At 45.3% G+C, this 25006-nt stretch overlaps 1 protein-coding gene across 7 annotated transcripts in view; it reads right to left on the bottom strand.

Moving 5' to 3' along the window:
* HIPK1 (homeodomain interacting protein kinase 1) overlaps positions 1-23477 on the bottom strand; it is a 50639-nt gene extending 27162 nt beyond the window's left edge. For 5 of the 7 annotated variants that reach the window (XM_053916230.1, XM_053916234.1, XM_053916233.1 and 2 more), the window contains exons 1-3: positions 22972-23254; positions 11755-12832; positions 3049-3172 (exon numbers count right to left, since the gene is read on the bottom strand). In XM_053916230.1, coding sequence (XP_053772205.1) covers positions 3049-3172; positions 11755-12830 — 1200 coding nt within the window. In that variant the 5' untranslated portion in view covers positions 12831-12832; positions 22972-23254. Of the gene's footprint in view, positions 1-3048; positions 3173-11754; positions 12833-13129; positions 13186-22971; positions 23255-23342 lie in introns of those variants that run through there. The other 2 variants (XM_053916232.1, XM_053916231.2) reach the window with 2 other exon arrangements.
* Between the last annotated feature and the right edge of the window lie 1529 nt (positions 23478-25006).

The raw sequence follows: 25006 nt of genomic DNA, 5'->3' as shown, positions 1-25006 counted from the left end.
ACTGAAAATGGACTTACACACTGCACACCAATGTCCACAGCATCATTACTCACGCGGCCAACACACACACACACACACACACACAGAGGAGTAAATTCGGCCACAACAAGGAATGCAGTTGTGATCCACGCTACGGCATGGATGAAAAACATTACACTAAGTAAAAGGAGCCCACACAAGAGACTACATCGTGTGATGGATATGATATACTAGAATAGAAGAGTCAGATCTCGAGATAGAAAGTAGATTAGTGGTTGCTAGATGAACTCACTTTAGAGATGCAATATGGCTCCCGCAGCAAAGGCATCTGGGAAATGCTGAACTCTGTGACTGTTGGACTCTCTGTAACCTCCCACTTGCCTGACTACCCAGAAAGCCAGATGGCCACCCAGAGCTGAGTGTCATGTCCCAGGAGGGATGTTAATGAATGTATAGAGTGTAGTAAGTGCCTGGTGTTATCTTTTACCTTAGGAATGCCTTGTTCTCTCCAGTGGTGTACACGACTACCCACACTATGGATTTGCTATTAACCCCCTTTAAAAAGGGACCCTGCCCTGGAGGCGGTGTGGGATTCCTCCTGGCCCATTTCTCCCTACTAAATAAAGCTCTTATGAATCGGGACAAGACTACATATGTGTCAGTTCTTCGGATTAACTGCTAAATCTAAAATTGATGAGCTTAAGTTTTGGGGGTTGTCCCCCAGCAGCTGCCTAGGGCAGGGACTGGGGGAGAATGAGGGCTGACCACTAACAGTGATGGAAATGTTCTAAAACTGTCGTAAGGGTTCCTAGCCCTGTGAACATATCAAAACCACTGAACTGTACAATACACTTTCAATGGCTGAGGTAAATGGTATGTGAGTTATATCTCAACAAAGTTGTTTTTAAACAAACTCATCTGTAAGAATAAGGATGCTGCCATAGGAACCTTTTGTACAACTAGAGATGCAATATAAACTATCCCCCACCCTGCTCTGCAACAGCAGCATCCTACTTACTCAGCGTGGGAAATAGCTTCCTCCTGCCACCCACAGTTTCACATTTATGCACCACACAAAAATTCTCAAAATTATCAGATCCTTTCTTCACAAGGAAAGCCCCAGCCATACTTTAGCTTCTAAATCTATTTTATTTGGTTCCACTTCCTGAGAAATTTTATGATACCAACCTATTCACTAAGGTCGAAGAGATGGCACATGATGTTTGGGCTAGGGATGGTGCTTTGGCAGCTGTAATAGCTCAGAGTAAGGTTTCTTAATCAGGAGTTTATGAATCCCCTAAATGTGCACACAAAACTTTGTGTGTGTTTTTCTGAGGCGATCCATAGCTTCATCAGATTCTCAAAAGAGTCTAAGGCCCAAAAAGGAGAATCAGCAGCTTGGTCGAACCAAATGTGGCTTTGGATCATTTTAATCTCCCTCATACTCTTCATCATTGTTGTAAAGTAAGGAAAGTGACTTGCTTCTCACAAGACAGAAGATGAAAAAATTACAAAGCACAATGTACCTGGTTACTTATGACATGGGGAGCTCATTTTTCTGTTTCATGCAAAGACACGCCCAAAGAGTCAAATATTTAGAAGTTGGTAAATGTGACAACTACTCTAAAATAGATCAAGCAGTCAAAATTCTAGGCTAAGTGGGGACAAGAATTGTTTTGCTCTTGTGTCCTTTTAGAAATTCCAGCAAACCTTTTGTTTCATAATAGGAACCACCAGATAAGGGCCTGCAGGTTTCCTTATCATCTTATCAAGTGCAAAAAGAATCATCCTGATGCCGCAAATTGGATCCTTGTCCCTTCAACGCTGGCTCATCATCAGGCTCCTTGGACTGAAATTATCCATTGTACCTCAAGCTGTGCCGACAGAAGTTGGATGGAGCAGGATGCTGTCGACCAAACCAGCAACCTCAAACAAGATCCCCTGGCCAGGAGCACGTGGCAGTGCCCTCCTTGCAGTGAAGACCACGATAAAGATTTGTGGGAACAGACCAGTACCCTATTTGTCTGGGGCACAGCCAACTACTGTGGCAAGAACAGCCCTGCTAGCAACCTAGGTATGGAACATAAGAGTAACCTAGCTTCAGGCATGCGCGTTCCAAGTCTCTGCCGCATGCTCTGCCGTGGGAAAGCAATGGAAATGCACAGTAACGGAATATTTCATCAAATGCCTGAACCTAGAAGACTCTGGCTTCTTCCTACTACCAGTGGGTTCTCCACTTTTCTCCTAAGCTAATTATAGAAAGTTATATTGTCTGTGACTTTCAAACTGGAAAAAAAAAAAACCAGAAAAAAATAGAAAAGAAAAACCCTCTCCCCCAAATCGCATGCATCTATGTGCCAGACACAGTGTCAACAGCTGAGTTACACTGACGGAATGAAACAGTCACTGCCCTCAAAAAGCTGAAAGCCAGTAGGCTTTAATGATCCACTTTTTTAAAAAAACAAAAAATGAGAATCCACAATTTATTTCAAAACCTTGGCAAAACTTTTTCCCTCAGGACCAGCTCTTTAGGAAATGTAGCATTATCAACCAAAGCTTGTCTGTTCGAGACACAGGTCATTCACTGCAATACTTTCCAAGGCCCATGCGTCCCCTCCTAAGCCCAATTCCACAGAGACCCACTGTCCATCTCCGACTCCGGGCCCAGTGGGTACGCAGAGAGCGCTTCCTCCAGTGCGCATCATGTGTGACAAACGCGACAGGTGTGAATGAGCCCACGTACTCTTAAACTCCCAAGTCCTCATCCTTACTTTACTCTCAACTCATAATTTGCCTTAGTTCACCTAAGTTAATACTCTAATAAATCATTACAGATCTGGAAAAGTACCCATCTAAGGTAATATAAAATAAAATCCCTTTTTAATTGTGGAATTGCAAACATAACTTCAGACTAAAAAGCAGGTAGTGAAATTTCTAGTCTGTAAAAACTCTTTCTAAATGAACGACCCTTTCCCTACCATCTAAATACTTCACCAGTACTTCGTGTCTTCTAGACTCTACTTCACTAGTAACTACTTCCTTCTGTTTCCATTTAATAAACCCTCTTACCTGATCATATTCTGAAGCACCAGGATAAAGAGGCCACCCCAGGAACAGCTCAGCTATCACACAGCCCAGGGACCACATATCAATAGCTTCACAAAACGGTAATCCAAGAATAATTTCAGGGGCTCTAGCAAGAACAAAAAGAGTAGATAGAAACAATACATGTTATTTGGGAAAATGAACAATACTGACTAAATCCTGTTTTAGTATCAACTAAAGACACACTGATTTAACTAAACTGAAAATGTTCTTTGGTATACAGTCCGTCGTTCAAAACTCTTGGGGCCAGATGTGTTTTTGGAATTCAGAGCTTTTTGTATTTCAGAAAGATACAACCATGTATATACTACATATTACATAATAACCCCAAAGGAGTTTAGGAAAGCACTCATAATCAAATACATGAACATTTCTGCAACAAAGCACACAAGCAGTCATACTAAGTCCGCTGAATAGAGACTTGCAACAGCCTTACGCAGGTTCAAGTCAGGTCCTGCCAATAAATGAGTTTATACCAAACTGAGAAAAAGATTTTTAGTATTTAGAGGTTTCTGAATTTTGAAATCACAGAGAGGGAATCATAGAGTTATTCTTTTTACCTCTAGTACCTTTTTAATTATGAAAAAACAATTAAACAGCTTAGCTGATAAATACCTCGGGGTGGCTGAGAGCGGGACTCTGGAGCCAGCCTATCAGGGGCCAGATCCTGGCTCCACTCTTTAATGGCTGCAGCCAATTACTTAATGTCTCTGTTATACGGCTTATACAAATAAGCAATTGGTAATCATAATAAATATTAAAGCTCTTGTACAGCAAACTCTCCTAACACACGGAAGTACTATATTAGTGTTGGATATAACAGTAACTTATTATATTAGCATTATTTTAATACTTTGAGTTCTTTGTATGCTTTTAGAAATATTCACTTCCATTAATGCTTAAAAAGAAGACTAAGATAATGTCATAAACTTAGAGCTTTATATACATGAACACATTCAAGGCAAAATTGTTATCCTCACTTACAGAGGAGGAAACTGAGGCACATATACTAAGTAACTTGCCCAAAATCACATAGTAAGCGGCAGAGCTAAAATTTGAATCCTAGAAGTCTAGCTCTGGAGTTGAGTATATTACACTGTCCCTAAGTAAGTAAAAAGTGAAGTACATACCCATCCATAAAAATCTATTTGGCATGGTGGAATACAATACATGGCATTTTTCAAAGTGTGACCAAACTTAAGACATAAATGATTCAGAAAGGGAATGATACTAACAGGTGACACTATTATCAGTGACACTAACAGATGACACGGAGTGCTGTGTGCCATGCACTGGCGTATGTGGAGTCACGTGACCCTGACAGCAATCTTGTGAAAGTGGTACTATTACTATTAAGCCATTAATTCTCAGATGCACAGTTTTACACATTTTAGCATCTCTAAAATGAAGAAGATCCTTGCAAATGATAGTATATTTTAGTTTTGAGGCAGTGCTTTTACTTTCTCATTGGCACACAATCAATGTTGCCCCTTCTAATCGATGGTATCTCAGATTCTACGCAATAAAGTATCATTTGCATTTTACAGATGAAGAAGCTGGGTATTGAGAGGTTAAGTATGTTGCCCAAGGCCACACAATTAGCACATGATGGAACCCAGGCAGTCTCTTAAAACACTTTAGCAACTTCTCCAAATAACTTCCTCTCCTTCTCACAAGTCATCCAACTTGAATCTGTAAGGACACCAGATCCAGATCCCTCATTTAACAGGTGATAATGGAAAAGCAGATCTCTCCATTAAGAAGCATCCAACAGACTCTGGCTCCTCATGAGGGCCTAGGAGGAGCTAGGGGCAAAGATCAAGTGCGAGAGGGTATAAAGGTAGTTCCCTAAATAAGAGGATCCTCCCCAAGTAAATTTCTATGAAAACAGGGTAAATGGGAGGACTCCACAGGGTCTGGAAGTTTTCTTGATCTTGCAGAGAAATAGCAAAAGATCCAGGCCTGTCGAGACTGACACTAGGTGACAGCTATGGGAGGAACCGCGAAACGGACAGTTTTTGTACTATCTGATGTGAACTGCGGCTTCGCTAGCCAAAGAAACGGCCATCAAAAGCGATATGCCCACTGCAGGTGGCTGGAGCTCCGGGATGGAATTTCCGAGTTCAAATAAATCCCGACCACTATGGCATGTTTTTAAGACGGCACAAGTCTGACAGCATTAACAAACAAGAGGGTAAGAGGACCCAGAAACATAAAAGCTTTTCTAAAATCTAGAAGGAACAAAATTTTTACTTTCAGTGAGCAGAATCATTAATTTTCAAGTTCACGACAGTGCCAAAAATAGCTGGCAGGGAGAATGCAAATGGCTCTGTGCCAAAGTAAAAACTGGGCTCAGAACATTCCTAAGCACCAACTGAAGAGAGCGAGTGATTCTGCCGTTTCCACTCTACCAGGAAGACATTTTAAAATCCAAAAGGTAGGTCACAGGGAGGGGGCAGGAACCCAGTAACTTACTTCTTTAAAAAGGTAGTAACGACATGTGATAAAACCTGAAGTCTCAGGGAAACTAAGAAACACGCTAATTCCAGCCCCAAGCCCTATTCAAGAACAAACCCTGGAGATTGCCGGGAATCAGTTTTTCCATTTGGTCTCACCCTGCTTCTGGAGTAGTAAGAGCAGCTAAGGATTTCCAGCCAAAGCTCCCTCAAAACAGCAACATCTACCACACACAAAAGGTATCAAAAGGGGAAAAAAACTGAAAGCAATCTAAGTAAAATAAAATGAAAATAAGGCTGTTCAGTCTGTTGAGGGACTGTCACTATTATTTCAGCCTAGAAATGTCAGACTTACCTAAGCTCTTGGAAGCAAACAGACTGAGCTATTTGCTTTTACTGAACAGAAAGGAATCATTTAGTTAGAGCATGTTCATTTCTAGAATGAATGTTTCAAACTCTGAATTCAGATTGTAATTCTTGGTAATATTCTCATTACTACATCATCCTTCCCCTTGGCCTCCATTATTTCTCAATCCCTTAACATAAACTCTATAGACACTATATTCTGGTTCTACTTCATCTGTAAAATACGGAGCCTGAGTTAGATAATTACTGCTGTAGGTCCCTTTCCAGCTCTGACATTCTAATGGGCGGGCAGTGAAAAAATTACTTATTAAAGCACAGGAAAGAGGGGCAGGAGACTGGCAGTGTTCACTCTAGTAGAAAAATGGCATTAGTTCTACTTCGGACATGGTGGTCTCCCCTTTGAACATACATCCCACCCTTAAAGAACAAACACTAAACAAGCTCTAATTACTATAATACCAGGTGGTAGAAACAGCAATCCCTGCCTTTCGATTTCCCAACCTCAAACTTCTTTAAATGGAAGGATTCCTCTAAGGTCACAAAGCTTTCTTCCACTGGAACCCAGAGCAAGCGGAGGTCACAATCACCCAACAGCAATCCTTCTCCATGCATTTTCCTGAACGCACTTGCTTCTTCCTGCCTGTCGCAGAGGCACCAAACTTACTGGATCAGAGGTGTTACATAAATTCACACTTCCTACATCTGTGGCTCAGATGAAACTGGACTGTTTGTTTATCTAGGACAAAGGGAAAATATGCTTTCTTTCTCTAGACTTTGTCCTTCCATACAGAACAAATACAGTGATCTCAGCTTTAAATGAAGGCCAGCTAGTGTGTTCAGAATGTTAAAGCACTGAGCTTGTAAGCATGGAAATCTTTGTGCCTAAAACTGAAACCCCAAAGACAGCAACTTTTCTTGGAATTAGTTTACATTTATAGTGGACCAGGAAATAAGAGTGTGTTATTTCCACTGCCTGAGTCACTCAGCCATGCCCATGGGCCAACAGAGACAACACAGTGGCAAAATGTATGTCGAATGGTAATATTTTGGCATGTTATCAGCAAGATGCAACAATGTAAACTAAAAAGGAGGGTGAGAGGAAGGCAGCCTTAGAGCCAGAATGCTTCACTGGTGGAAAGGATTTGAGAGGTTTTCTGAAAGGCAAGAGGGTGAGGACTTAATGGACTCTAATAAGGCAACAAAGCAACAGGAGGACACTGTGGATAAAACGAAGGATGGAGGAGGAGTGCCTGAGCTGCTATTCCATCATAACACTCCAGAGCATTCATGTTAAATCCTAAACAGAGTCAAGCCCTGGATATTGAACCTCAGAATGCACAGTTGTTACTCAGTAACGCACAGAATCACTGTTTCTAAGGGGTAAACTGTGCTCCATTTAAAATTTCTCAAATAGTCAACAACTAAATGCAATGGATTTACAGGACTTTGTTGAAGAATAATTGCCAGTGGATTTAAAATTTTGATAATAGGCTTTGACCAGTGTGGCTCAGTTGGCTGGGCTTTGTCCCACAAAGCAAAAATTTGCCAGATCAATTCCGGTCAGGGCACATGCCTGGGCTGGGTGTTCGGTCCCTGGTTGAGGCACATGCAAGAGGCAACCAATCGATGTTTCTCTCTCACACTGATGTTTCTCGCCCTCTCTTTCTCCTTCCCTTCCCCTCGCTCTAAAAATAAACAAATTTTAACAATATTTTTTAATTTTGAAAAATATTTTCTATAAAAAAGCAGAACCAAATTACTCAAATAACAGCTTAAATTAAATTTAAAAGAGGCAAAGACCAGCAACTGAAAATTATTCAAATTTCATACTAGCAAAAGCCAAGTAGCCAGAACTGTTTCATCCCTGAGATTTCCTTTTTCTCTTTAAGAGAAAATTCCATCAACATTTCATGAATAATCTTAGATCTACTGCTCTTTTTCAATCTTAAAATTGCATCAGTTACCACAAGAGAATGCACTTTGTGAGAGGGCAGACAGTGAAAGAACACCTGCAGACCCGACTAGATAAAAGATCGAGAACGCAACAGCTGATGGGCCCCCATCCCTCAGCTGTGTTCTCCTTCCTCCTCCCCAGTGCTCAAAATGACATGCGGCACTGAACTCTTCCGTGCACCTGTAAATGTGCTGGGGGTGGGGGGGATTGCTCAAAGGAAAAGATTAGAAGCAAAACTGGGACCTAAGTCTCCCAAGTCATGAATAAATAAATGGAGGTGAGATACTCAACATTAGCCAAGTCGTCCAACACAACATGAAATCGGAAACCAAAGGCGCTAGGAATTTCTCTCCTCTATCTCACTCAAGGAAGAAACGGCACAGCTTTATAAAACTGGGAAACGAAAAATAAAAATAGCGGAGAGCAGACTGGAAGACAATGTTGTTCCAATGTCAATATTAACCAAAGTGATTTACAGATGCAGTGTGATCCCTATCAAAAATCAATCTGTAAAAATAGAAAAACCCACCCTAAAACTCATGTGGCCCTCAAGACACTCCTTGAGACCGCCAAACAACCTTGAAAGAGAATAAAGCTGGAGGTCTCCTACTTCCTGACTCCAAAACCTACTACAAAGCTACAAGTAATCAAAACAGTGTGGTACTGGCATAAAGACAGACAAACAGGCCAATGGAGTAGAACAGACAGCCCAGGAGTAAACCCTCACATATATGGTTAAAGGGTTTTGACGAATGCCAAGACCATCCAGTGGAGAAAGGGCAGTCTTTCCAGCAAATGGTGCTGGGAAAACGGAATGTCCACACGCAAAATAATAAAACTGGACTCTTACTTTACACCATACACAAAAATTACACCATACTCAAAATGGATCAAAGACCTAAATATAAGAGCTAAAAATATAAAACTCTTAGAAGAAAACACAGAGGAAAAGCTCCATAACATTGGTTTGGAAATGATTTCTTGGATGTGATACTAAAAGCACAAACAACAAAAGAAAAAACTGACAAATTAGACTTCATCACAGTTTAAAACTTTTGTGGAAAAAACAGTGAAAAGTCATCCCCATGGATGGGAGAAAAACTCTGCAAATCAAATATCTGATAAGGGATAAATACCCAGAATATATAAATAACTCCTACAACTCAAGAAGAACAACAACAAAAAAAACAATTAAAAAATGGACAAGGACTTGAGCAGACATTTCTCCAAAGATAAACAGATGGCCGGGCAATAAACATGTGAAAAGATGTTCAACATCACTCATCATTTGGGAAATGCAAATCGAAACCACAATGAGGTAGCATTTCATATACATAAGGATGACTACAATAAAAATACCCCAGAAAATTACAAGTGTTGGTGAGGACGTGGAGAAACTAGAACCCTCACGCACTGCTGATGGGAATGTAAAACAGTGCAGCAGCCTTGGAAAACAGGTGGTTCCTTAAAAATGTGAACACAGAATTACCATATGACTCAGCCATTCTACTTCCAACTATACACCCGAAAGAACTGAAAACAGAGACTTAAGCAACTGAATACCAATGTTCACTGCAGCGTTACTCACAATAGCCAAAACTTGCAAACAATCCAGTGTCCATCAACAAATGACTGGATAAACAAAGTGTGGTATGTACGTGCAATGGAAAACTATTCAGTCGTGAAAAGGAATGAAATTCTGATACATGTTACAGTATGGGTTTACAGTAAGGTAAGCCAGACCTAAGGGGACAAATGTATGATTTCACTTACATGCACTGTCTAGACTAGGCAAATTCAGAGAGACAGAGTCAAGTAGAGGTTAACACGGGTGGGGGGAAAGGTGGAGTTACTACTTCATGGTTACAGTTTCCGTTTTGGGTTCTAAAAAAAATTTGGAAATAGTAGTGATGGTTACACAACATCGTGAATGTATTTAATGACAATGAAATGGTACTCTTAAAATAAATAATTAAAATGGTAAACTTCGTGTTAGGTAAGTTTTACTACAATTAGTACGTAGGTAAATAAATGTACTGAGAAATAAAAGTTCATTTTTAAAAGGCTTTCCCCTCTCCCTGGCTGGGTAACTCAGTTGGGTAGAGCCTCATCCTCATAAGCCAAGGTTGTGGGTTCGATCTCCGGTCAGGGCACATACAAGAAGCAACCAACGAATGCATCAACAACTGGAACAACAAACTGATGTTTCTCTCACTGTCTCTGTTTTTCTCTCGCCCTCTCCCTTCCGCTCTCTAAAAAAATTCAATCAATTAAAAAAAAGACTTTCCCCTCTTCTTTCACTAATAGTCCTTGATTACAGTACAGACAGAATCGTACAGGGTGGGCAGACAGAGTTGTTTGTATGGAAAATAACTCTGGGTTGGCCAAAAAGTCCATTTAGGTTTTTCAGTAAAATAAAAGACACATCTTTCATTTTCACCAATAACTTTATTGATCTGGGTATTTTGAGTATGCTGGCTCTCTCCTGCTATAGGCTTCCAGTGGGTAGAGGCCAGGGGTGCTGCTAAACACCTTCCATTGCATAAGACAGCCCCACACCAAAGAATTATTTGGCCAAAATGTCAACAGTACCAAGAAACTTCGCAGACCACTTCTGATCAGTCACAGCACCTGCTCCATACACTGCACAAATCTTTTTTGGCGTTTCAGTTGTGTTTTTACCTAAAGCATAACATGCTGAAAATGTTGCTTATCTTTTTCCATCTCCCATATTAAAATAGCTGCGTAAAATTCACCAATTTTGATAAGTTTTTTTTTTAAAGCACGCTGATATGATAGCTGTCACAACGCAATCTGGCAAAATTGTTTCAAATGTAGTTAAAGACAACTAAGCATTACTAGGTCCATCGTACAGAAAAAACGTAAGGGACTTTTTGGCCAACCCAGTACAATAGGTAATGAATACTATATGAGAATAAACTCTGTTTTGCATACTCACAATTGCAAACCTACTTCTGCTCACCCCTGTGAATACCAGCACTTGACTTGAGTGAAGACCGTTGGAGGGTAACCAAGTCAGTTATCAAAGTATTAGAGAGAATGTTAAAACAGGAGGAGACCTTAGCAATCATCCAATTCAATTCCCTTTATTAGGCAAGACAGAAAATGTGGGAGAATAAAATATTGCTACAGTTAAACCTGGAATTATTCCCAAGGCATCTTACCTGCCAGGATATGAACTTAGAAAAAGTAGCAGCATAAAAAAGAAAAAGAAAAAATCACAGCATATGCTCAAATTCATTACAAATAAGTAAACACCTTTACATATTTAAAGTCTTTTAAAGAAAAAAGTTAGGTATAACGATACTAAAGAAAACCAGACACTAGTACAGTTGATACTTGAACAAGGGTTTGAACTGCAAGGGCCCACCATGTGCAGGCTTTTTTCCCAATAACTACCTGTACTGTTTTCAATCTGACACTGGGGGCCCCGCAGTGTGGAGGGTGAGCTGTGTGCACTGATGTACTTTATACCAATTTGTAAAAGGGCCTCGAGGATCTGCGAATTTTGGTATCAGCAGGGGTCCTGGAACTAATCTCCTGCGGATACTGAAAACCAACTTAAGTTTTGGGGAAGTCGTAAGTTATATGCAGGTTCCCCCTAACTGCACTGTTGTTCAAGGGTCAACTACATGATTCAACTAGGAACAACCTTAGGAATCAGACTGAATTAATTTTTCCATTGTTAAATAAGATTTCAGCTATAAAATAATGCTACTTATAGGAATGGTGTACCCTTAACTAAATTATTTTCCTACTTCTGTCTTGGAACCTGTAAATAAATTCATTGTTATATGTATCCCTATGTAACATACATTAAATGTAAAGATAGATCTTGAGTCTAAGATTAGCTTTTTAGCACTTGCCACTTGCCTGTAGTAACGTGACTGCAAGTAGGTTGAGCACACAGCCTTGGAAACGTGACTAGCAGAACCAAAATCGATGACCTTCACTCGGTAGGGCTGGCGCACTGGATCGACCAGCATTATGTTTTCTGGCTTAAGGTCGGCATGAATCAGACCAAGGCTCTTGAGCTTCATCAGGGCTGTGGCCACCTGCTGCAAGATCGGTCTGATGTACTTGAGTGGCAGTGGGCTAAACTTGTTCTGCTTTAGGAAATCATATAAGTTCTGCTCCAGCATCTCGAACACGAGGCAGGTGTGATTCTTATGCTGAAAGCACTCATAAGAACGCACAAAATTATACTCATCAGCATTTTCACTGCTTAGGCGGGAAAGGATGCTCACTTCAATCTGTCCTTGTCTGGCATAGGAGGGGTGGTTCTTCAGGATTTTAATAGCCACGATTTCCTTGGTGCTCCGCTTCCAGCACTTAGCCACCTGCCCGAACGTTCCCCGGCCTAGGAACTCCAAGACTTCGTAGCTGTTGGTCATAGAGCAAAGGATCTCATGCTGGACCAGCTGGTAATCCCCTTCTCCACTGGAACTGCTACTCTTCGTGGTCACAGTGGTGGTCGTGGCAGCGGCACCCACCACAGTCCTGTTTTGCAGCATGAGAGGGGGATGTTCTTCTATGATCTGCACGCTACCGTTGCTGTCCACTTCCTCACTTTTTCTTTTCAATCCACATTTTTGATATGGCTCAAGCAAAGAAACGTTGCTCCTGTGAGTCAGGGTCTGGCTGCTTTGGAAGGTCGACGTAGCAGCACTGGCGGAGCTGTCGGCAGCTGTCACAACAATGTGCTCCACGGCAGGGGCCGGGAGGAGGAGGCCCTGGTCATAAGCAGGGATGTTGAAATTTGCTACCTGGTGAGAGGAGTTGGCTTGCCCTTGTGCAGCCGGGAGGGTTTTGCTGTGGGGGTAATATTTGTCGCTGCTGCTCTGTCCAGAAACATCCCAGCCGGAGGGCTCTATTTTCAGTTTCTTCGCACTGCAGAAGGCACTGGACGACACTGACGGGGGGGAAAACACCTGCAGCTGTGATGCCATACCTGCAGGACAGAGAGGAAGACTCAGACCCTCAGTTTTACACAGCCCCTCAATGAGCGTCTAAGAAAACTTTTCGTTAAGAAGAACCACAAGCAAACACATCTGGCTGGGGTTTCATGTTATGCATTTTCCAAAACATGTTTCCTGTTACAGAGGGATAAACTTTATGGTCTAATTACACATCCTTAATCGCTCTTTGGAACTCAGCAATAAATAGGACATATGGTTAAAGAAGTAGAAACATCTCTGATGGTTTATAAAAAATAACATAATAATAATTTAGATGATTGATCACTTACTGCATAGTAGTCTAAGCTCTTCACATGGCGTTACTCACTTAATCCTCACCACAACCCTTGGAAACAGAAACTATCATTATTTCCATTGTATAGACGAGGAAACTAAGGTCCAGAGTCATTAAAAGTAATTTGCCCAAAACAACACAGCTATTAAGCGGCAGGCAGCACTGTATTTCAAACCCAGCTCTCGGGCCACAGAACTCATTTCACAGCTCCGTCCTCATTCCTGCCCTGATTAACTGTTTAAACAATTATTTAAATTTAGACATAGATGGCATACTTATAAAATTCACAGATGAACCGAATTTGGGCAGGATACTCAATATTACTAAATAACAGGTCCAGAAAGAGCACCGTAGGGTAGAAACCGTAAGGCAAATCCAGCAGATTAAATTTAACACAAACACAGACTCCCACTTAGATCCCAAATACAACTGGCACAAAGCACCAGGACGAGAGACAAGGTTTAGCATTAAAACACATGAAAACCACCTTCGGGTGGTAAGGGATACATTATGTTACAATGTTCCCCTCACATCAAAGGCTAATTTAATCTTAAACGATATTCACAGAAACAGTGGCCAGAACGCGGTGGATAATGTGAAGGCTATCCATTCTGCTCAGATCATGCATAAAATAGTGTCTAGTTTTGTCCACTACACTGTAAAAGGACCACTGGTAAACTGACCAGAAGAAAGCAATGAGGATGACACAAAGCCTGGACAGGAACTTCTGAAGAAACACAGGATGTTATTCTTAGAAAAACAAGAGGAGCCCTGGTTAGTGTGGCTCAGTGGATTGAGTGCCGTTCTGCGAACCAAAGGGTCCCTGGTTTGATTCCCAGTCAGGGCACATGCCTGGGTTGCAGGCCAGGTTCCCAGTGGGCGGGGCACACAAGAGGCAAACACACATTGATGTTTCTCTCCTCTTTTTCCCTCCCTTTCCAACTCTCTAAAAATAAATAAATAAAATCTTTTTAAAATAAGAATGAAAAAGAGGAAAGGCAGCCCACCTTTCTGTCCCATAGTCACCCCAGGCTCAATTCATCCAAAGACTAAACCCAACGCTGACACTTTCAGAATAAAGTCCAAACATTTGACACAGCGTACAAGCCATTTCATACTTACCTTCTCCCTTCTCAGCAATATAGCCCTCAGACGCCTTGGAGCTTTATACGAATTCCTCTTCTCTTGCTCCACACTTTTCCCTCTTTCGGTAACTACTTCCCAGGATTAATCATCTGCAAAAGGTTCTCAGATCTCTCTTTCTAACCCAGATTTTTCTCTCTTGAACCCAAATCCTTATTTCCAAAAAACCACTTCACACTGCAACTTGGACATCTTAAAGACAGCTCAAATTCAAAATTAAGCTGAGGAGCCTCCACTCCACCCCAGGTTTCTATCTCAACGACCCAACACCTCAAGGCAAAAACCAGGGAGGCAGAGAGTCTGATTCCTTATCTATAAAATACATAGAGCAATACCTACTTCTTGGAGTTATTGAGAGAATTTAAAGATTTAATACATGTAATAATGCCTGGAACTCATTCACTATTATTATTATCCTGACTCATTCCTCTCCCTTACCAATATCTAATCTATGACCAAATCTTCAATTCTACCTCCTAAGTGTATCTCAAGCCAGCCCTTTTTCTCTACCCTGTTGGAACATTCTAATTCATTCACATTTCCAGTAGCCTCCAAACTAATCTTGTATATTAGGGGAAGTGGGGGAGGGGAGGGAGAAGTCCTATGCAAACTGGATGGCAGCCCTTTCTTTTTTAAGAAGGAAAGTCTCAGGATGATGCAAAGCTTTCTCCCTCCTCCAGTCTCCTGGGTTTCCATTGCCATGGGGAGCCCCAAATCCTCAGCCCGCCTTAAAACACTCTTCAAAACTGCCCTGGCCAGGTGGTTCAGCTAGTTGGAGTGTGCTGTACTCCAAAAGACAGTGGGTTTGAGTCCCCATCAGGGCACAAGTTCTCGGTGGGGGGTTCCATCCCTGGTCGCACCTGCAGGAGGCAGCCACTTGTTGCTTCTCTCTCACCCTCCCTCTCTCTGAAATCAATAAGCACATCCTTGGGTGAGGATTTAAAAAAAAAAAAAAAACTCTCCAAAAGAGGTTTTTGGCTGCTGTCTTCCAAAATCTCTCCACCTTGACCTCAATTCCAGCCACACTGCCCTTCTGTAAGTTTTTTGGAAAGCCTTCTAACTCAACATAGATTTTCTGCTGGGAAAACTGTTCACACACACACACACACACACACACACACACACCCGACCCCTGCCTCACCCCCACCATGCACTCCCAGAGCACCCAGTTCCTCCCTTGTAACTTGAAATTATTTATTACATTCCAGCTGCAGGACAAGTTCCATGAGGGAGGGCAGGTACCACATCTGTCCTGTTACTTGTTTCTTATCACCAGAACCTACCACAGGCTCTGGCGATACACAGACATTGGGTATTTGTTGGGTGACTACCACTCATTAAACTGCAGCATTTCCAAATGCTTGTTTTGGTTTTTAATGCCCTTGCCTTTTAGCTCTGCAGTCCTAAAGAAACGGGGGAAGCTCCACTCCAATACACATAGTATAATTCTACTACTCATAAGAGAATAAACATACAACTAGAAAGGAAGAAAGCGTGGCAAAGGATGTTACAGAACATAAAAAAGCAATGTGTACATTTCTTTGTGCCTGAATACAACTAAAAACCATCTGCACTGGACTAGACAGCTGGAACGAACAAATCCTCAGCCTTCAACTTCTAAAAATGCAGTCTGGATTTACTTCAAACAAGAGTTCCCATAATTTAGATGAACCTCGAAAAGAAAAAAAAAGTGCAAATTAAAGGCTAAAGTCCGTGCAATTTAACTCCAAAGCTATGAATTTACAAGTCAACTTGTTCTAACTATATTGCTGACATAATGCTAAATTATAATAGGCTGGTGTATCTCTCTCTACACCATGCCCCTCTCCTTTCTTGGAGAATGAATAAAAACCTTATTTTCTACACTTTCCCATTTGTGAATTCTTCCACAGCCCGTGTCACTGACCACTCTAACATTGTGGTGGTCCGTACAGGGACATTCTCAATTCCTCCCTCTCCTCCGGCCTCCTCAGACTCGCGACTAGGGGAGCAGTGGGCAGCGGAAGCTCCACCAGGGCTGACCCCCAGCCCCGTCTCTGTGAGGTGGGGAGAGAGGATGCTCAAACTTCTCCATCTCTCCGGAATCTGCCCACAGCGTCCTCCTCACCGGCCAGAGATTGGTATCTAGAACTTGGCAACTCTTATCGAAGCCCTGCCTGCACCCTGACCCTGGATATCACCAGAAAGCCTTAAGGAATCAAGATTGACTTTCAAAGACTGATTAGAGCCACCAGGCCTGGTACCTGGCTTTGTCACCAGGTTCATAGCAGTCATTCCAGGACTGGGAATTACTGGAAGAACTGAACTGACCACTCCCTGCAGCCCCAGGCAGAAGATAACATTGGGACAAATTGCAGCCTCCATCACAATGCCCCAACAGCCCAGGAGCCTCACCGCAGCACCTCCCTTTTAATCCAATTATATCCAATAGAATCTCAAAGCCCCCCCACTCACTGCTCGTGTCTCTCCACACCACTGCCCTCCTTTCTTGGAGAGTGAATAAAAACTTTACTCTCTGCAAAGAAAAAACACCCCCTAAATTATAATAAAAGAAAAATCTGAAATCATGTAGTAGTGCCTTTACAAAATTTACCTATTAAAATATATGCAAAAAATATTTGTCATAAAATTGAGCCAATTTTGAAGAAAGGAAGTAGATCTGCAAAATGTGTTTCCCATTGTCTATCTGCTGAGCTACTAATTCAAAAACCATAAGCACGTACGGGGACATTCTCTATTTCTTTCTAAAATTACTTAATAAAAGATCTGGAATACAAAATTTGCAGTTTGTAGTTATATCTAGGAATATGTGGGCTTAAAATAATACTGAAGAGAATTCATAAGATGTAATGCCAATTTTTTTTAAAGTATGTTCGTAAGTAGCCACTTTTTAAAAATACTGCATTTACCAGAGTAATGTCAGTGACAACTCTTCCTCCAGTAAACAAATTAACAGACACTGATGGTTTCAAATCTCCACATACAGCACTGCAAAAAGCCCAAGTTCGTGAACGTTTCCCTGGAAGTTTCAGTATAAATATGAATATAATTCTTACTCAGTAAGACAAACTTCCGGCCTGCCCCACAGCCAGGGTGCACAGCACTGACATCGGCGTCACGCCACCGGGGCTCCCCCGGCGTGGCTGAGGCTCACCCCAACCTCAGCAAGCACCAGGAGAGGAGAAAATGCAGAATCAAAGTTGCCTACAAAAAATCAACACTCTTACTTATATAACATTCTGAAATTCCGCTAAAAATGGCCATTTCTAGACACAGGATAAAGATACTACGTCACCAGATTTGCCTTTGCAAACAGGCAGGCAATTTTCTTCCTAGGCCGAGACCTCCCAAGGAAAAACATGAAACACAACTAACATCTGTGGGAAACTTACTATGTATCAGCCCTCTCTGGTAAGGAAATTACAGTGACTCTTGAACAATGGTGGGGGAAGGGTTGGGGAGAGTTACGGGCACTAACCTTCTGCATAGTCCATAATCTCCCAAAACTCAACTACAAATATTTTCAGCTCACAGGAGAACAGTTCCCAATAAACTAGAAGTTATTTCCAACTTCCTGAAAATGCTGTAGCTCAACTCCCGCAATAAACTAGTCTTTATATTTCAAACCTGACTTTCCAAGGGTTTAAGCATTTAAACATAATGACAAATTTGCCCACCACATTAATCCTGAACTAAAACTAAAGGCAAAAGGCCACTGGTACCTGCACTTACTACTAAAAAGAGAACTGAGTCTTGCTAGAATCCGAGGCTTTCAAAAACAGTAAAATTAACAGCTCCCCCACTCCCTGCAATGGTCACATCTATTTAACAACATTTTATTGGGTGCTCCGCACTAAGTCACTACAGGTGGATAATCTTACCATAAAAATTTGAAGTATTATAACCGGGATCAGAACTGGGTATGACAACCAAGGTAATTACTAGGCCAGTGTTTTGCCCTTAGCTTTCAGTGACTTCCATCTTTTTTTTTTTTTTTTTAAGATTTTATTTATTTTCAGAGAGAGGAGAAGGGAGGGAGAAAGAGAGGGAGAGAAACATCGGTGTAAAAGAGAAAAGTCAGCTGGTTGCCTCATGCACACCCCCAACTGGGGACCTTGCCCACAACCCAGGCATGTGCCCTGACTGGGAATGGAACCCACAAACCTTTCAGATTGAAGGCCTGCGCTCAATCCACTGAGCCACGCCAGCCAGGGCAGTAACTTCATCTTTTCCCTGACACACCAACACTATATTCCCACTGCTACTGCTTAGTGTCAGCTTTGCCTCTTTGGTATAATTTAACACTTGGTGATCTTAACAACCTAAAATCAGTACTACATCCTGATTTCTTCTGGCACTTGTCTGACATGACATATAAAAAACATTCTTATCATCAAAGTATGTAAACAAAAATACACATTCTGTAAAAATTAAGCAAGACAAGTTCAGCAAGAAAATTCTTTCGCCAGAACACCAACTCTCTCTCTACTCCACCCACGTTTCTCTACCCCTGCTGCATGGTCTGGACTACTTACATCAATAGCCTAAACTGTCTCCCCCACGGGACTCTCAAGACCCCTTCTTATGCTCCCTTCTCCCTTCTTACAACGGACACTTTTCAAAATGCCTACCTGCCCCCACCTCACCTTCAGATAAAGCCCAACGCCCCTAGTTTGGGGCCTTGCGAGATCTGGACCGGATCGGTTCTGCAGCCCTGTTTCACCCGCCCTTGCCCTGGGCACTCTCCCTTGCAGCAGTACTCCGTTTCCCTGGGTGCCGAGGGCAGGCCTTGCCTCCTGCCACCCTGGCAGCCTCGCACATCACACTCCGTCACTGGACTGCATCTTCCCTTCGGCCTCCCCTTTTTCTGACTTCTGCTCATCCTTTTGGTCCCTGCCTACAACTGGCTTTCCAGTGTGGCATGACGGGCTGTCGGTTGGGATCAAAATCTACTCTCTTCTTCGTCCCAGGCTGGACTGCACTCACCGGACCCTCTCTCCGACAGGAAGTGATGTGTGGGTGAGGCTCGTGTTCCTTTGCCTTTGCCCCCCCACAGGAACCCATGAAGACCCAGCTTCCACCATGAAATAGGGCCCACGGGACAGCAGAGCAACAAGACGGAGGGAACATGGATCCCTGAACGGTCATACAGAGCAGAGCCGTCAGCCCACCAGGAGTGCTCACTTCAACCTGGAACATTCAGGCTGGTACATCAGAGAACTTTTTCCTTCAGCTAGAATGTTGTTTAGACAGCCGTACGCTGACAAACATCCTCAGGAAGGCCTTCCCTGGACCACTTCATACTCGGGGAGGTTTGCTACCAAAGGCTCCCACAGCACCCCCTACTACTGCATACCACCCTGGTACTCATTCTTTTCATCTATTCACCGAACAGGCGCGTCTAGCTGCCTGGCACTGTTCTCGCCTATCTGAAAAAGCGACCAGTGTAGGTGGAACGGAACAAGGGAGAAAATGATAGAAACCAGGCCCAAAGGGGCAGAAAAGAGCTCGTGGCTTGTGGGCCACTCCGGATTTCATTCTAAGTAGTACTCTTTGTAATTACTGATTTAAAAGTCGATTCTCATCTGCAAGGGTCGTGAGGGCAGATCTCAACAGTGGACTAGGTGCCCTTTTTTTTTTACCACCAGCATCTATCACAACGGATGGCACACAGTCTGTGTCGAATGATTGCTAGAATGAATGACTCTACAGAGAACACGTTCCTTCTCCGTGTGTTTGTAACCATTAAGGGGATCTCGGAAGTCATTCACTAAGTTACAGACATACTCACATGATGAAATGGAAAGAAGTCTCTTATCTACAAGAAAAATTTCATCAATATTAATTGACTTTCTAAGTATAGTAATACAAAAGGAGAAATAAGCTTGAAATGCTAAGGGCACTCTTTGAAGCAAAGCTCTCCACCCCCTTTCCGGTACCGCTTCCTTCATAGGGAACCACGTGAAACAAGCCAGTTCCCCAACCAGGATACAAAAATAGGGTGTGAAATAGGTGGTGTCAGCTGGCGAAGGACTAACTCTGCAATTCTATAATTCCCGGCCATACAAACCAACTCTGCAATATTTTGGTAAACTGGCTGAGGGGTGCTTGCTTTCCAGGCAGGATACCATTTCCTGAATGTCAATAATAGCTCTCTGAGATTTGGAAGGACGAATCTCTAGGATCGGAACAAAACGGAAAGCAGGTGCTTTTTGTGTGTGATAAAAAGGTACTATCTTAGTATGTGTACAGGACAGTCTACAGGTCTGAACCGAGTAAGGAGGGTGTCAAATTCAAACACAGCTCAGTCTGAAACAGAGAGACACCAAAAGAGGACCCCGTTCAGATCAGCCAGCAAAGGCCTGTACACAGCACCCAAACAAGGAAACAACCGTTTGGCAGGTGAAAGGGGGAAAGAACCCTTTCAGATGTATAACTTCTGCCCGTACGCAAGGGATGTAGGAAAATGGACAACTGTTCAGAGGAGGGAGAAAAATCAGAACCAAAAATGTATTTGATTGGAGAAGACACTGGCTAACACATACAGGAATTTTTACAGCTAAAACGGACCTCACAACACTCTTCCTAAAACTCCCTAATTTCAAAATGAGAGAAAGGAGACCCACAAAAGCCAGATAAGGAGTAGAGATGCTAGCAAAGAACTCAGGCCTTCTGATTTCTTTTGTGTAAAGCTCTCTGGGAAAGCACTGTACCCTTAAGGTGCCCTTAAGGAATCCAAAAGGAACACACCTCAGTGTTCCTGTCTCCCCGGAGCTTAGAATGTGCTTCAGTGATATGACACACAAAGGTGCCAAATTATGTTCTACAAAAATACGTAAGACATTTATTTAGGGAGCTGGGAGAGCTGGAACACAAATCAGAAAAGGAATCAAAAAGCAAATCAGTGATTGTTGAAGTGACACTTGAAGGAAAATTGATTTTGATGACTAGTATTCGGAGTGGCATGAAATGTAAGGGAAGAACCTGGGGAGGAACTAGTAACTGTAACTTAAAAAAACACTGAAAAAAAAATTAATGGGTGCTCTACACAGCTGTGAAATGAAAATGAAAGAGCAGACCGGGAAGTTCAAGTTTACGAATGACTTCAAATCACAAAAGGACCGGGCACAATACACAACTAACAACGAGTTGCACGAGTCCCGAGTGTCCGAAGTTTACAAGGCAGGTCGGGCTCACTGATTTCTGCCAACACAACCACTGTGCTTACGAAAACAAAACCACAGAGCGAAAGAATTCCACTTTCTCGAGGATCAGGAATTTGGAGATTCTTTTTTTTCAGAGGGGAGTTCTGGCTTGGTTTTTAGTCCCAAGTTGTTATGAACTTGCTCTACAATCCATAAAACTAGCGTTCAAAGTCAGGGGAAACTGTTGGCGCAAACATCCTCAGCACGAGCCCCCGTTTCCGAGACCTCGCTCCCCGCTGTGACCACCAGACGCTCTCGGGCCCGGCTGCCTGCAGCTGCAACCGCAAGCGCTTCAGCAAAACACCCTCCAGGCCAGGACAGCACCTTACAGTCGGCGACGCCTTCGCCGCGGCAGACCGTCCCGCGGAACACAGGCCCCGACGCTCTTGCGTGTGACGGTCCCAAGTCGCCAGCTGAACAACAACTATTAGATTAAACGACTTGCTAGGAGCTTTTTAAAAAATGTTTGACAGGCCTATATGTGGAAAAAAGCTGGTAATGATTTGCATCCTCTGCAATCTTTAAAACACACACACACACACACACACACACACACAACTGCAGACCAAGAATCAAAAATAGCTTTACACAAACAAGAGCAAAAGTGTAGGTTCTGCCGAGGGCATCAGCCACTTAATTTAACCCCCTTCGTCGGGGGCAGGAAGCCACACCGCCGTTCGCATCCGCGTCACCAGGACACAGACCAGGGAACGCTCGGGCTGCGCACAGGAGCCCACAGTCCAAAGGCTCATTTCGCTGCCATCAGCGAACCCGCCGCGAGCACCCAGGACCACGGGGGGGGCGGCCGCGCTGCAGCCCCGGGCGGCTTCCCTTCCGCAGCCCCACTGGCCCGCAGACGGGACACGGCGCGCCCGCCACCAACGCAGACCCGGCCCCGACCCCGGGTCTGGGTCGCGAGGTGCTCACAGCCTCCCTCGCGCAGACCTGGGGACCGTGCGGGCCTCGCCCGCCTGGGAGCCCGGCAGTTCCCTTCCGCCCGCCCCCCTCCCCCGGAGCGAACGCTCGGGAAAGTGCCGGCGCGCAGCGAAAGTTTCCCTCCGGCCAGACCTGCACGGCGGCCGGCGCACAGGCACCTCGCGGGGCGAGCTCAACGAAGAGACCGCCGGCGGGGCGCAGCGAAGCTTCCCAGGCAGCCCGCCGTCCCCGCCCCACTCCCAGGTCGCGCGCGGCGCCGGGCTGCGAGACCCACGCACACCCGCCGCGCCGGGGCGCCCCTGTCACCGGGGGACGGCAGCGCGCCCAGGCGGTGGCTGGCGGGGGGAGTCACCCCGGAGGCCAGCCCGGAGCGTGCCGGCTTCCCCGGGGCCACAGTCCGCCCCGCGGCCGAGTGCCGGCCCGGGCGGCGGCTCCCCTGAGCGGCGCCCCCCCACCCCGCCCCGCAGGCCAGCGTCCGGGGAGCCGCGGCCCGGGCCCTCAGCGCGCAGATCGGAGGCCGCTCCCGGCCGGCCCCCCGCCCGCGGCCACTCACCGCCGGTGTGTGTGGTTCTCAGCCGCGAGCTGGGGCAGCCGCGAGGAGGCGGCGGAGGAGACGAGATCCGGGGCCCCGCCGCCGGGTCATCATACCCGCCGCGCGAGCCGGCCCGGCCCCGGCCCCCCGGAGCCGCCCCGCGCCCGTCCCGCGGGGGGAGCCCCCTCAGCCCCCCGCAGGCTCCGCCGCCCGCCCGCCTCAGCCCCTGGGGCTCCCGCCTCGGCCTCCCGCAGCCGTCCCGGGCCGCCGCCGGCCCCGCGCTCCGCAGCCGCAGCCGTCGCCAGACCCGACGAAATGAGCGCCGAGCGGCCGCCCCATTCGGCCGCCCCGCCCCGCGGCGCCCTCGGCCAGCCCCGCGCAGTGACACCTACTGGGCGGAAGTGGTGGTGGCTCCGCCCCGGAGCGGCGCTGGCAGCTGGCGGCTGGGGGGCGGTGCGGCCCGAGGGCAGGGGGCTGCGTTCCCGCGTCCCCGCCCTCCCCGCCGGCCCCTCGGCGGTCGCTGGGGGCCTTGGTGGCGGCGGGAGGGCCCGGCTGTGAAACGTCAGCCGGCCTGTGTGACGTCACCACGGGCGGCGCGACACCCCAAAGAGCCGTGACGCCCCCCCGGAGCCGCCGCAGGGGAGGGAGGCCCGCGGCGCAGGCGTGGATGCCTCGCGGCCCCTGCGTTTGTGGTAGCGGGTGAGGAGAAGTTGCGGTGCCCCAACCCACCACTCAAAATACGCGGTGCGCGACGGCGACCACGATTTTGCTGCCTCCCCTGGGAGATCGGAAGGCTGGGGATCCAGGAAACCCAGTGTGTGGGGCACCCAGCATTCGGGGCGGGGTGGGGGGTGGACCCTGCGTGAAAAGTGGGGTCCCCTAGCAGGAGGCCCTACAGATGCCATCTCCCGGGGTCGAGAGTTTCCGCGGGACCTCACATGGACCTCCCGCTGCACAAAACGTTCTGACTCCTAAGAGGGGACGTTTTTAGGGAGTAGAATAGTCTGTGTTTTCCATTCCACAAGCGCTGCAGGCTGCGGTGATGGGAGCCCAGAAAGTGGCTGCCCAGCCTCCTGGGCGCCCGCACTGCACTCTTCCAGAAGGCGGGGGCAGGTGTGGCCATGGCAAGATTTTGCTAACAAGCTGTCTTCCTCAGAGCTCAGACATCCTAGACCTCTTGGGATCCCCATCTCCCCCCATCCCCCCACACAAAGAATTTCTATGAGGTTGTGCTAAAGTGGTTAATACTAGCTTTGGGTTTCTCTCCTGACTTAACACCACTGGGAGCAGTTCTATTTTATTGGGAACAGGAAAGTTATTTCCCTAGAGAACCAGGGTTAGCAAAACAGGACAGTTCTGTTTGCTTATTCTCACAGAAACCGAGAGAACATACAGTCCTACATTGGGCTGGCCTAGGAAACATCAGAACAGAGAGTGGATGAGCATGTCTGTGTGGTGAGCCAGGAGAAAGGCAGAACTTGACTTTGGGGTAGAAGAGGTCCCGCTCAAAAAGGCTGCAAACACACTCAGTGCTTACTACCACGCTGTGGTTCGGCCCAGCTCTGTGATGCTTCTCAGCTCCTGCTCGCCCAAGTTACGTCCCTCTCCTCTTTTCACACACATCTCAAAACTCACTCCTAGGGAGTCTTTCCGGATTGATTAATACACCCCCCAAACACACACTCACACTTTTTTCTGATTATCCAGTTCTGAATTACCATCTGACTACTTAATTACGTATCCTTGTTGATCTCTATTTTCACTATTCTTAGGTCATTTCCTCAGTCTGTCTCACTACACACAGACCTTTACGTTTAATATTTTGCCCTCTAGTATCATCCATCCATCTATCCAACAAACTGCCAATATGCCTGCTCTGCACCAGGCACTCTTCTCAACACTGGACCAGACGCAAGCTGAGTAAGGAGGCGTGCTCTTTTCCTTAAAGAGCTTACAGTCTCCTGGTTGGGCTGGGGGTGGGGGGTGGGAATTGCATGGAGACATATATAACACTTGAATGACAGTCAGGGAACGCTTTCAAAGAGAGTGATATTTG

Source organism: Desmodus rotundus, chromosome 12, assembly GCF_022682495.2.
Source record: "Desmodus rotundus isolate HL8 chromosome 12, HLdesRot8A.1, whole genome shotgun sequence".
NCBI classification, from domain to species: domain Eukaryota; kingdom Metazoa; phylum Chordata; class Mammalia; order Chiroptera; family Phyllostomidae; genus Desmodus; species Desmodus rotundus.
The sequence above is the reverse complement of the archived record's forward strand: the minus strand, read 5'-3'. Positions and strand labels throughout refer to the sequence as shown.